At 36.4% G+C, this 13,207-nt stretch overlaps 2 protein-coding genes and 1 non-coding gene across 4 annotated transcripts; all 3 read right to left on the bottom strand.

The window, feature by feature from the left end:
* Positions 1 to 134: 134 nt before the first annotated feature.
* Positions 135 to 3,053, bottom strand: nkx6.1 (NK6 homeobox 1). The gene is given in 3 exon segments (NM_001002475.1): positions 135 to 1,124; positions 1,902 to 2,074; positions 2,194 to 3,053. Coding segments are annotated over 3 exon segments (939 nt in total). The 5' UTR covers positions 2,714 to 3,053; the 3' UTR covers positions 135 to 878.
* A 3,399-nt stretch (positions 3,054 to 6,452) lies between these two features.
* rpl17 (ribosomal protein L17) lies at positions 6,453 to 12,229 on the bottom strand. Of its 2 annotated transcripts, none has more exons than NM_001243037.2 (7): positions 12,193 to 12,229; positions 11,683 to 11,732; positions 11,564 to 11,604; positions 10,616 to 10,750; positions 7,072 to 7,170; positions 6,732 to 6,923; positions 6,453 to 6,533 (listed from the first exon to the last, which is right to left on the bottom strand). In NM_001243037.2, exons 2-7 carry the CDS (start codon positions 11,720 to 11,722, stop codon positions 6,486 to 6,488), a joined length of 555 nt encoding a protein of 184 aa, NP_001229966.1. In that variant the 5' UTR covers positions 11,723 to 11,732; positions 12,193 to 12,229; the 3' UTR covers positions 6,453 to 6,485. The 2 variants fall into 2 exon arrangements, with proteins under 2 accessions (NP_001229966.1, NP_001306579.1); NM_001319650.1 differs by lacking the exon at positions 12,193 to 12,229 and adding an exon at positions 11,976 to 12,181.
* LOC137488882 (small nucleolar RNA SNORD58) lies at positions 6,629 to 6,691 on the bottom strand. The gene has a single exon (XR_011008143.1). It is a non-coding gene; the product is annotated as a small nucleolar RNA SNORD58 (small nucleolar RNA).
* Positions 12,230 to 13,207: the final 978 nt, after the last annotated feature.

The raw sequence follows: 13,207 nt of genomic DNA, 5'->3' as shown, positions 1-13,207 counted from the left end.
GAAGCAGATTCATAAATTGGGTCACCCAAAACAAACTGCTCAATCATAAGTAACGTTTTATGAATGCCTGAAATCTCAACTGTGATTTATTCACAAAATAGTTATATTTGGATAACAAAAAGGAAAATATCCCATACGTTTAACATTTTATTAAATAAAAGTGCAATACACACGAACCTGCATGGCGCATTTTGCAGGATCCAAAACACTGTTACAAACTTAAAATATCATAAATTAATCATGGGGGAAAATAAAAGAAACATCCTAACATTGGGAGACGAACACTATGCATTATATTACAAATATACGGTTAGGTGTTTGTATTTACACTTGTTAAAGCCAGATAAATCTTTTGACTGAGCCTCAATTTGAGCTGTCGCTCATGTCTTTTGCCATTAGTGTGGTAAATTCTGAAAGGTGTTATATATTTCTATTGTTGTTTATTTTTAAAGATCAAATGGTTGAGGGAACTTACACTCAGAGAAAAAATAAAATAACTCGTGGTGATAAGCACCTACACAAATTAATGATATGAAAAAAATGCAAATCACAAAGCCTTAACCAAAAATTAAACTGAAGCGAAGTGAACGAATTCTGTCATGTTTACTATTCAAAATATTTTACACATAAATATTCACAGTAATATAATTCCTATGCGATACAACTCACGCTGTTAATTTACAAAAAAGTACCGTTGTCTTTATGTTGAAACGTGTCTATAGCAGACACTGATGCACGTTCAGTTCCACCAATAGTGCATATTCCTCTGATCTGCATCCTTCCTCTCAAACCAGAGCTCAAACTTGGTGGGGGAAAAGTAGCCTATATTAATTTTGACACTTCTTGAAGAATCTGACAACCCATTTCCCGTTTCCTTTTTACGAGCTCTCGTTTTCCGACGTGTGAATGATAAGAGCTGTGTTCGGTTTGTGTTTTTTCAGTAACTGTGTAATTTTTTCATCGTCCGAGTTTGGGTCTAAAGGTTTATTGTAGTCGTCGTCGTCGTCTTCATTTTCCGAAGCTCCTTTCAGCCTCTCGGTTTCTGAATCTTGTTTTTTCTTCGCCGAGGCCATTTCAGCCGCGTGCCGTTTTCTCCATTTTGTTCTTCGGTTTTGAAACCACACCTTTACGATTGAAAGCGAGATAAAATTTATTTTAATAAACAGATAAATTATGATTCATTACAAAATTAACAAATAAATAAATAAAATAAACTCAGCATGCCAAATGGACATTACTATAACAGTCTGTTCGGAAATTAAAGTGATTATTCCTGTCTTAACCTGCTGGAAAAATAAATCATTTTGAATCAGCTTTTGAGGAAAAAAAACTTAAATTAAAATTATTTTCATGACTAATCTGGAGAGCTGGAAAAATATTTTAAAATAAACTTTCAAGGAAAAAACAGGGAATTACATTAAACATATTTACAGAAAAAATACGAGCAGGGTTAAGAGGTTTTCAGATCTATAGCCTATTATTGCAATAATTGTAATAAATATTTGCAAAAGAGCATATTGCATTTTCATTTATTCATTCATTTTAAATTATTTTAACGCGTGAAATAGGCTAAATACAATAGTCTGTAATTGAACATTAAAACGAGACTGCTCCTGTAAATAGCCAACAATGATATAGAAAATAAATTAGTAAATAAAAGTCATAAATTAAAGCATTGCAAACTGTTGAAGAAACATATTATGCCGACCCTCCCATGCATCATCCTCCATCATCCCCCGAATTCTCTGACTTGTATGATAGATAGATAGATAGATAGATAGATAGATAGATAGATAGATAGATAGATAGATAGATAGATAGATAGATAGATAGATAGATAGATAGATAGATAGATAGATAGATTTCCTCGTTCCTTCGTCATAAACTATTGGGTGTCTTACCTTGACTTGACTCTCTGTCATTCCTAAAGAGTAGGCTAGTCGGGCTCTTTCAGGGCCGGCTAAATATTTCGTTTGCTCAAATGTTTTTTCCAGTGCAAAAATTTGCTGCCCGGAAAACGTCGGTCGCGTGTGTTTCCTTTTCCCATCTTTGTCGAGCAGAACTGAGTTTTGATCTGTAAAGGAAGACAATCCAAATTAGCTAATGATATTTTCGCATCCTTTAATGGTGATTATGTTTGTTATTATTGTTAATAAGTTATCATTCAGACGCTACAACAAAAAGTGCACTTACGTGGTGAGCACGCAAATCTGGCATCTCTCCAGTGTGGGCTTTGCATAACTCCAGGCCAGAATATCGGGGTTCTGCCGGGAAGCTCTGTCAGGGGTTTGGGATAGCGAGCCACCGCTACAGCCGCGGCACTAGGGCTGAAATAAAGCCCTGGAGGCGGTGGGGGACTCAGGCTGCTGAAACGGGGCAGTCCAGACAAGATTCCTGCGGGAGAACAAGCCACCGAGGGTCGGCTGAGGATGTCGTTTATTCCGTGAGGTGTGGCGATCGCGCACTGCTGGGCTGATGCGAGAGCTGAAAGTCCACTGGAGGTTTTGATCCCCGGGGACGAGACCGGGATCCCACCTGGATTCGGAGAGGTAGCTGTCGGTGAAGTGGAGGATGCTGGTCCAGTGGAAGATAACGGGTAGGCTGGGTAAAGCGGCGTCTTCATCTCGGTCATACTGTGTAAAGCAGCTAAAGGTGGGGTATTGAGTAGGAAAGCGCTTTGGCGAGACCCGTCCATTTGCCCCACCGCTAACATAACCAAGACACAAACTACAACTTTAACTAAATATCGCGCAAGAAGCAGGACAGTGACCCGGGAAAACGTGAAAACAAACGCAGAATACTAAATGAAGAGGAGAAACGAAAAATAAACAAAAGACACCTTGCGATATGGAGCCAAAAAAGTAATTTCTCTAAAAAAATCCCAATCAGTTGTACTGGAGCTTCATACTCATCTCCTCTGGCCAATATCCATTCTGTTCTTTTAGATCTTGCATGATACAACAGAGCGTCGTCCTTTCAAAAGAGTGTTTTTGAAATCTATAAATAAAAAGAGAGTCTTTCTGGGTAGTTCACATGAAGATCTGGGAGATAATAAAACATTTTCATCAACCTGCTGTCTTTTGCTGCAAAAAGTCAAAACTTTGAGAGCGTGCATGGGAAAGTAGAGGGGCTCGGCGCGATCTGATTGGCCGAGGGCGGCAGTGACGCGACTCGTGTCAGCTGAGTGTCTGAACTGAATTTAGGAGTCTGTCCTCATTGGTTCTCATTTGCACATTAAAAGAGCTGCCATCCGACCCACTATTAAATACAAAAAGGGGACAAAATCAATCTAGTCAATTTGAGATCTATTTCTTAAATAAAGGGACATCTGCATGCGTGCCGGTCATGTGAGGCGCTCGGATATCTGATGAGCTGGAAAGTCTCTGCGGACAGGCTTAAACACTCCGCAGATAAATCACGAAACAATCGCACATTCATGAAGCTCGAATAAATACCTAAATCATATTTTACTTCAGCTCCGATATCCAAGTTAAAATTGCTTCCCATCATCTTCTCAGACAATCCTTTCTAGCACTTTTCTGTCAGAGTACTATTATTGGCCTTTTTTGAGTTAATATAAATTAATAATAAATTAAGTCTTAAAGGTTCTGTTTCTATCAATGTATGACTATCTGCAACGGAAATAAACAGTAGCCTGTAACCTAAATTACTGCACAAAAGATAATGAAGCTAATTTGGAGACACTATATTATTTAATAAAATTATGCAAGACAATGAAATAAAAACTATTTTGTGAGATGGTATATCTCTTTCTCGTTTTCTCAACAAAACCACCTGATATGGCCTGATGCAAAATGTAAGTGTTGCAGCATCTAGTGGTAACAGAGTGAAATACCAGATGCTGGGAAATGACAACTGGCCCCGCTTTTCATCACATAAATTGATGTAGGCCTATTTATTTTGGTTAGGATGTACACAAAACCCTCCCTAAATTTTGATTCACTTAGAGCAACAATTATTTTTAGGTCTAAACATTAAAAATATAACAGATAAGTAACATTGCACATATATATGTGTGTGTGTGTGTGTATATATATATATATATATACACATACACACATATATACACACATGTATGTATATATATATATATATATATATATATATTTATATACACACACACACATATATATATATACACACACACACACACACACACACACACATATATATATATATATATATATATATATATATATTACTTGCACTAAATGTGCTTCATATTTTGGTGATATGATAGATTTGATGTGTGAACGTGTGTGCTAAATTACGCAGCTCAATAGGGAAAAAAGCTCAACCCTTTTTTTTTTTTTGCATTACTCGTCGATGGAAATAGTGGTGCTACGTTGCCCTCTATTGGTGATTGCAGCACTGTGCAGTTTAGTAAAAATCCACAATATGAGGGGTTCCCAAACCTTTCAGCCCACGAGGCCACGACCCCCAAAATAACAAGGCCAGTGGCTTGTGACCCCGGCATTCCTCGGAGGCATAAATGTACAAATATAGCATACACAGCAATATGCCTATATAAACACAAGCATATTGACAACACAAAAAAGTGTAACAGACTAACAACGAGGCTATAATTTATATAGTCATTTAATTCAATATTACCCTCACCTAATGAGACTGGTGGGCACAATGTTTTCAGCACAAGTCTATTCTTGGTTTAATTTTGAAGACCGCCACTCAGAAATCATTGGCAATATTCAGTTGTGACCTGCATTTATTTTAATGTATGATTGCCATAAAGGTGTCAAAGTTTAAACCGGTGCTGTAAGATCAGTTTGCTGCAGCTGACGCTATTGCTGTGGTTAATTTAACAAACACACATGTTGTTGCTTTTTAATGTAACTATTAACTACTATTTTTATCTTCTGTGGGTTATGGATAAAATACTGTAACTCAAAGTATAAAACTTCTTTGACTTTTGAAAATCACCAAGCGACCCCTTAATTGTTCGCCGGCACCCACTTTATGAACCACTGTACTACAAAATGATAATAGGAAATGCTAAATATTCAGGTTTTGGAAATTATTAAACGTGAAATCCCTTTACACTATAGTTGTGTTAAGCAGAACACATTTGCTTTCTGTCAGCTACGCATATTTCTTGAAATAGAAAGTTTCACTTTCAAATGAAAAATTGATACTTTGTTTTCAGATCTTTATAGAAGAAAAAATGTACTCTCTCTTATATGTGAAAAATCCAGCAAAAACAGAAAGACAAGCCTTAATATTGTCCATAGCTCTTGGAGTAGAAATACATTTCTCATGTGTAGTTTGATTTACAGATTGTCTGGCTCAAGTTTTTTGATCTGAAAGAAACTCCTCTACTAAATGACTAAAAAGCAACTTTAACCATAAATCTGACTTGAACAAATTAACTACATGGTCAAAAATAAATTCTTTTAACCAAAGAAAACAAATGAAGATCTTTGAGTGTCCTCTAAATCTTAAGAAAACAGTATCACCAATAAATACAGCAAAAACATTTTTCCTTTAACAAGGTATTCAAATTACAGGCCAATGGAATCCAGGACGTGATTGTGTTCTGAATGTTGTTTTGCACATTAGTTTATATTTATTGAGATATTTCTGTTATACAAACAGTAATATACCTGAACTGTTAAGTCATATTTTTAAAAGCAAGGGCTTTTAATAGCCATCACACTTTTAACAGCAGTAATAACAAAGGCTGCAGATCTGGATAATCTCTTCCAATTGTGACTATCCATATTTTTTACATCATCTTTTAAAAGCAACTCCTATCTGATTGTCAGCATTTACACAGCACACTGCAAAGGCACAATGGCCAGGGGGGAAAAAAAAAAGCAGGCACTGACTATCAGCTGATAATAAATGAGCACCCTTTTCTCTGTTCCTGTATTTAATCTGTTCGGGTTTTTTTTTTTTTATTCTATTGGTCATCTTTTAATTTAGGCCTTTTAAACCAGTTGGCATTTTAATGTAATGTCCATGGTGTAACTTTTTGCACGATGTGTGCAATGGTTTTATATTAGTTTATATTGGTTACGTGGCGGATATTGCGATCCCTCTCACCCTCATTAATTGTGCTACATGATGTTATACAATATAAAAGCTTTTTTAGTCCTCGTGTATGATATTTAAAGTTTGCAACTCTGGTTTTTAAATGATGCTCGGCTCACACTGGCAGGTAAAAATCCGATCTACCTGCTTAAACTGCAGATAGGAGGGCACATCAGATTACTATCGGATAAACTTCCACATATTAACAAGTCCTGAATCTGATTTGAGTAAATCGGAATCCATGTAATTTTTTCCTGCTTACATGTACATGGGCTTTATCCGATCTGTGCCACATGGAAGAAAAAAAAATAAATCGAGAGTTGATTTACTTGAACAATGCAGTGAGAATGCAGCCTAATTAAAAAAAAAAGACTGAGTCATGGTGTAGTACGAATGTTGGACTTTATTTACATTTACTCCCGAGCCATAAGCTTCTGCTTCTTCAGTTTCTTCTGAGAAACCTGCAGAAAGACAGAAAATGAATGATTACCGTGCATTCACCAACAGCAGATCCTAATGTAAGAGTCATTTACACAAATGCACCCAACACACAACAGCTGCTCAGAAACTCGTCTCTTCATTAATTCAGAGGTGTCCTAAGTGGTGGTCATCATTACAGCCATGTGTACTGCACTCATGAGGAATATTCCTCATCATACCTTTTTCTTCTGAGAAACTTCCTCCTCAGGTTTGGGAACGATCTGCTCCTTCTCGGTGAGGATCATCTCGATATGGCAAGGGGAGCTCATGTAGGGGTTGATGCGTCCGTGAGCGCGGTAGGTACGTCGCCGCATCTTTGGGGCCTTGTTTACCTGGATGTGCTCGATCACCAGAGAGTCCACATCCAAACCCTATAAATAAATGCAACAACAGGAGATTAAATACAGCCAAGCCAGGATGACCGTAGGAGGAGGAGAAAAAAGAAAAAAGTCAAACTCATAATTGTAAAAAGTCTATTGTAATTTGAAATGTAGACTTATCCAGCGTAAATGTTCATACCTTGAGCTCAGCATTGCTTTCTGCGTTCTTCAGCATGTGCAGGAGGAACTCTGCGCTCTTCTTAGGCCAGCGTCCCTGTGTCCAATCATGCTGCTTAGCCTAAAAATTCAGATGAACAAGGTTAACCAAGTTCTTTATTCAACTTTGACATTATGCTACAACAGTCCAAAAGCTTTTTTTTCCTTAAAAAAAAAAAAAAAAGTATTTAACAAAGATGTAGTAAAACGATCAGATTTCATAATATATACGAATATATTATATATATCTAGTTTCACATTCAAAGCATGCGATTTATTTTCCAAACAACTTTTATAATGCAATTAAAACAAATTTAGACCCTACAGGAAATGTTCTACCAAATATTCCGCCACTGTTGGGTTACTTTATAGTTCATAAAAAAAAATTTAAAATTTAACAATTTCTTAAATTAAATTAAATTAAATTCTTACGTTTCAAAAAAAATTAAATTACTTGACTCAACACTAAATATCCCTATAGACCAGGGGTCACCAGTTTTGTTTTTGGAAGTCCAGTGCCCTGCAGGGTTTAGCTCCAACTTGCCTCAACACACCTGCCTTGGTGTTTCAAGTATACCTAGTAAGGCCTTGATTGGCTTGTTCAGGTGTTCGATTATGGTTGGAGCTAAAATCTGCAGGACACCGGAACTCCAGGAACAAGTTTGATGATCCCTGCTATAGACCATTTTAAGGGATGTAAACAAAAACAATTGTCCCAGCGCATTTCCTGTTTTACATTTTTTTTATTTCTATAGCTTCCGAGAATCCACCGAGCCACATATTGGTAAATTATGTTATTATGGCTGTTTTGAATTGAGTTATGATTGAATTGCCTCGTTACAGTTATGAAACGGTTTGATAACAAGCAGGATGTGTTCATAGGCCAATGACATGACCACATTGAAATGGTCAAGAAATCTCACAAACAACATTTAATCCTTAAATTTTTAGGTAAACTAAAGAAGTTTACTAGAAAACAAAAAATTTCAAATTAATGAGACCATATTTCATGCACAAACATTCCTCTGCCTGCCTGAATGAATTTATCAATAACGGCTGAATATGTACATTATGGTACATACGGCAAAGACTTACAAAAAGTTACTTAAAGATTGCATTAATCAGTGGATAAGTCATTTAACTCTAGTAACTGGTAACTTTGTAATCAGTGTAGGGTAGTTGTACCTTTTTAAAATAGTAACTAAATGTGTTACTTTAGGGAAAGTAATGTGAATGTTGTTATTAGTGGGTTTTCTTTAAGATTGGCTTAAAATTGCAATATTGCTTATAAAGTAACCTTACCCAACACTACACCAAACATTGTTCCCATACTACACTCATTACAGATGCATCTTACATTAACTTGGGTAGTTTATCATTAAATGTTTTAGTGAAAGTCCCTGCAAACTTTCATTTTACTGTTGTGAATATCGGATTTAATATATGGATTTCAAAGACTTCTAGTGGAGTGTAAATAACTAAAAAATTGGTGTATAATGTCTCTGAAAAAATCCATTGACTGAATAACCCGTTTCTTTAGAACATTCAGTTCAGGTTTTCAGCTAGTTCTACCGTTTATACAATTTGACTTCAGAGGTTTAAGTGATCACAAATTGATCATTCAAGACTTTCCTACTATCCCTCAAATTTTTAATAATGTGTAAGACAATCCTTAACACAATTACTAACAGTTTCAACAATCTCCTTGTTTTCTTGGCTAGTGTTATGCCAATATTTGGCCCTCGAAGCAGATTAACATCTTTCCCATGACCACAGGATGTGTCGCACGACATGGTTTAAGAAATGAGAAGGTACTCTGCATCAGTTAGGATTAAATAACTTGTTACCAGCTGAAACAGTCATCCATGCTGTAATTATGGATGCACTATAAGACTTTTGAAAGCGCTGTAAGACTTTAGAAAATCAGTCACAATATATATATATATATATATATATATATATATATATATATATATATATATATATATATATATATATACATATATACACACACACGCACACGCACACGCACACGCACGCCTGACATCAGATGGCCAGAAAATTATATAAAAAAGATATATAATTAACTGAAATGTTGTTTGTGATGCAGAAAGTCCAGAGACGGATTTTTGTACACCACAATTTTATATTCAATTCACTTTAATGTGTGATATGACTAAAAAATAGGGGTTTCACGATTTCGATTATAATCGAAAACGATCGAAATTTATGCTCAATTTCGATTATCGAATCAAAAAATAGAATCGTCGATGCTGCGACGCCCCCCATGTCATGTCAGCTTGGCTTGCCAAGCAAGAAAAAAACAGGCTTGTTGCAGTGCTTGTTAAACTGCAGAAGCAGGAGACCCGTCGACAGAACTTAAACTCTCTCTTTTTTCATGTTGTTATGTTGACAACGTTCGTGTAGTCGACAAAAAAAAAAAAAAAAAACAGTTTTGCAAGCTCTGCTATGTATGTACGTATTACGTATGGTTCGTCCGATAGACAACACCGGCCTCGCAATCCTCCGCCCGCCCCTGTTGCAAATCCGCTCGCGAAAAGTACACACTCAGGCCCTGTTTACAGTCTTTGTTTTTAAATGGCATTTTAGAACGACGACGATTTGACATCCACAGTGGCGTGCAGCATTTCCTGAGCAGCCCTCCTTCCTCTCTACCTCTAAAAATGCACATCACGTGACCACACAGACACAGACGCACTCACAGCCATGCGCTCGAGACAGCAGGTCCAGGCAGTCAGAGGACTGCTTCAATCTTTCACTCACTTGTACTTAGTCATTTTAGCGCACACCTCAGATACTGTTGGCTGGTTCCTGTTGGTTGTGCGTGTTTTTTACCGACGCCATTATAACGACACAGATCACTGCCTATTCACGAGTCCCGCAGAAAAAAAGTGATTGACAGGTGGTAATTATGTGTGTATCTTGCCTTTATTCATTTACTGTATGATTTGTTCATGGGTAAAACAAAGACCATGCAGGTCAGGTAGTTTAAACGGTAGGCTAGAAATAATTAATTGGTCATTAATTAATTAATTATTCATAATCGAAAATCGAATCGAATCGTGCCTTTAGAATCGAAAATGTAATCGAATCGAGGATTTGGAGGATCGTGACACCCTTACTAAAAAGCGATCATAAACATTCTCAATTCAGATGAGCAGCGGCTCAGACCAGGAAACAGTATTCCAGACATCACTAATATATCATGACTTAACAAGCGGACTTGCGTAGTGTCAGTAAAGAGAGAAATAATGAATGCTAATGGCTTTACCACCCACAAAAATTAATTTAACATTTAAATCTCAATATTACTTTTACTGTTTAGTCAAGTAAATGGAACCTTGATAAACAAGAGTCTTAATCTTAAAAACCCACGAATTCTTGTACAAGCAGCTCAGAACAATGCATTTGTTATGTCCAATTTCAAATTTAAAGCATTTCATGTTGTGCTTATGACAACGCATTTTAAACAGTCATTGTTTAAAACGGACTGGACAAAACCTGACCTGAGCACAGCGGCCAACACCACCGTTGTAGCGACGGAAGGGAACACACTGGTGCTTGACGATCACATCCTTCAGGTACTTGTTAGCCTTGCGGATGTGCATGCCCTTGATGGCCTGAGCGGTTTCACGGGTGTTCTGAAGGGAAAAAGTTAAATATTAAATACAGTTATTAAAGAAAAGAAAGAATAAACATAACATTCTAAACTTCACTGGCACTAGGGCTGCTCTACTATTACCATTATGGTCAGAATTGCAATTATATCATTTTAAACAATTATTAGGCAGCCATGTGACCAAAACTTTTATTTAAATGTAGACATACAAATAGCTTATATACAATATATACCTTACAAGCACTCAATTAACACTTATGGCTACTCAACAATGTTCTTTCAAGTGATCATCACAGGACAACCGTGAAGATCTGATTCGTTCTCTCAATGAGAATAAGCTAATTTACTAATAACGGACGACTGAATCTAGGGATGAAATTAATCTCAGTAGAGTTTGAATTGTTTGAATTTTAAATGGAACTTTTTTAAAGATAAATTACTTTAAAGCAGAAACAATTCAGGCTAAACAGTTAAAATAAATAATTGACTTCTGCTCTTTACTGATCCAAAAACACCTCACATATACCTTGGGAACAGTAACGACAGAAACTTTAGAGGTAAGTTTTTAAAACAGCAGTAAACCATAAATGCCTAACCATCCTGGATTAGAAATAATCTCATTTGTACCTTAGACGGAGAAAATAATAACGCTTTTATAGACAAATACGAACCCCATTTACAATTATGAATAACTTGAGCAATTTTTATAATTACCCCAAGCCTTTCTGCCCACTAATCACCCAAACATTAGCATGGCAGTTAGCACGAGCTTCAGGAGTGTCAATGAATGTCATTCTTCACAGTAACTCAAGTGTTCAAGAGAGTTAAATCTTACCTTGAAGTGAACACGAAGGTTGGAGCCCCTCGACTTGCATGCTGTAAAACACAAACACAATTATTTAACCAACACAAAACCATACAGACATATGATTGAAGTAGCGGTTACACACTCACATTTAGTCGGGTTCTCTGGGTCGAGAGAGTAGCGGACCATTTTCAGAGATCTACAGACAAAAAGAAAAAAAGTTAATTACACCTTAAAATAAGACACGGTCATATTAGCATATGTACGACTAGCACTGTAACCGAGCGTATGTTCAGGGTCCGCACGTTAATGTTATAACGTTACTGCACGCGTCGACTCGTGCACATATACTGTCAGCTCCGATAATACTGTTCGTCTGTCTTAATACACGTTGTAACGTTAAATTTGATTCATTCGCTCTTAAGCACATGTATGTGAATACCTCCACGGGCTCTGGAAAATGGCAGAACACTGACGCTCGTCCTTCCAGAAAATATCATCATGATTTATACCTTATATCAATTCATACTCTCTGAGATTATTGTTTATAAGTTTACTAAACGTGTCGATGTGATATTTGGATGTATATGTTTATGATGATGGCGATATTAAATGGATTATTTTAAGCATCGCTGCAGTGGATTCATACTGCCACTTACGTTCTCAGGCCGCGGAAGGGAAGAGGAAGTGAAAGGCATTCTGGGAGAACAAATCCGCTCCGGCTTCTTCGCCCGTAGTAATGAGAGATTTCATAAAGTGTAGCGCCGCACAGTGGAGCAGTGATATCTCAAATATTGATTACACCTGCTTTAAAAAATATACATATAATAAAGTGCACTGTAGGCTTCTTTTAAAGATATATTTTATGAACATATGTCAGATTCACTGATCTATAATATAGTTGATAGTAGATGGATATGATTATCCATCAGATTTGGGTCTGAAAATGTCTTCAAAATATAAACTCACAAGGGAACTTCTATTTATATGCAGAAATTATGGTTAAAAATGATTTCCCTGTAATTCATAAAGTATGTCATACTATGCTTAAGGCTAAACCTAATGGCCTTGCTCATTTACAGTTTTTCTCAGTCACTATGGTCCCTTTCTCAGATCAGTTGAAATTCTTGAAACTCCCTGTTCAATCTTCACATCCCTGTCACTTGTGCACATCAGAAAAAAAAGTGTCTCGTTATGAACAAGTTGCAATTGTATCTGTACATCCATGCAAATGATTATGTGCAATTCTCTGATGTTTTCTACATTGTCAATTGCTTATGTCATGTTGATAAAAACGTATTATTTTGATCTCTGTTGAATGGTCTCATGTTGAATGGTCTCACCCCCACAGCATTTTATATCTTGTTCATGGCATAAGTCTTTATGCAAAATGACTGAACAAGTTGTCCTGTTTTGTCAGAATGCATTTTCTACATTTTCAGTAGACTTTTTTTTTTCTAAATCTGTTAACAATTGGTAAATTTCTCCCAGGTTCCTCTTGACTTTTTTTTAATGGTGTATCTGAAAGGAGATTGTTTTGTTTTTCTTTGTGCTATGCAGTGCTGTCTTTTCCGTTCTGTATCACAATGGCATGATCTGCCAACAAATTACAGTAAAAAGAGCAAAAAACAAACAAACAAAACAAACAAACAAACAAAAAAGGCATATAGTAAA

This window comes from Danio rerio, chromosome 21 (genome assembly GCF_049306965.1).
Source record: "Danio rerio strain Tuebingen ecotype United States chromosome 21, GRCz12tu, whole genome shotgun sequence".
Lineage (NCBI taxonomy): Eukaryota > Metazoa > Chordata > Actinopteri > Cypriniformes > Danionidae > Danio > Danio rerio.
The sequence above is the reverse complement of the archived record's forward strand: the minus strand, read 5'-3'. Positions and strand labels throughout refer to the sequence as shown.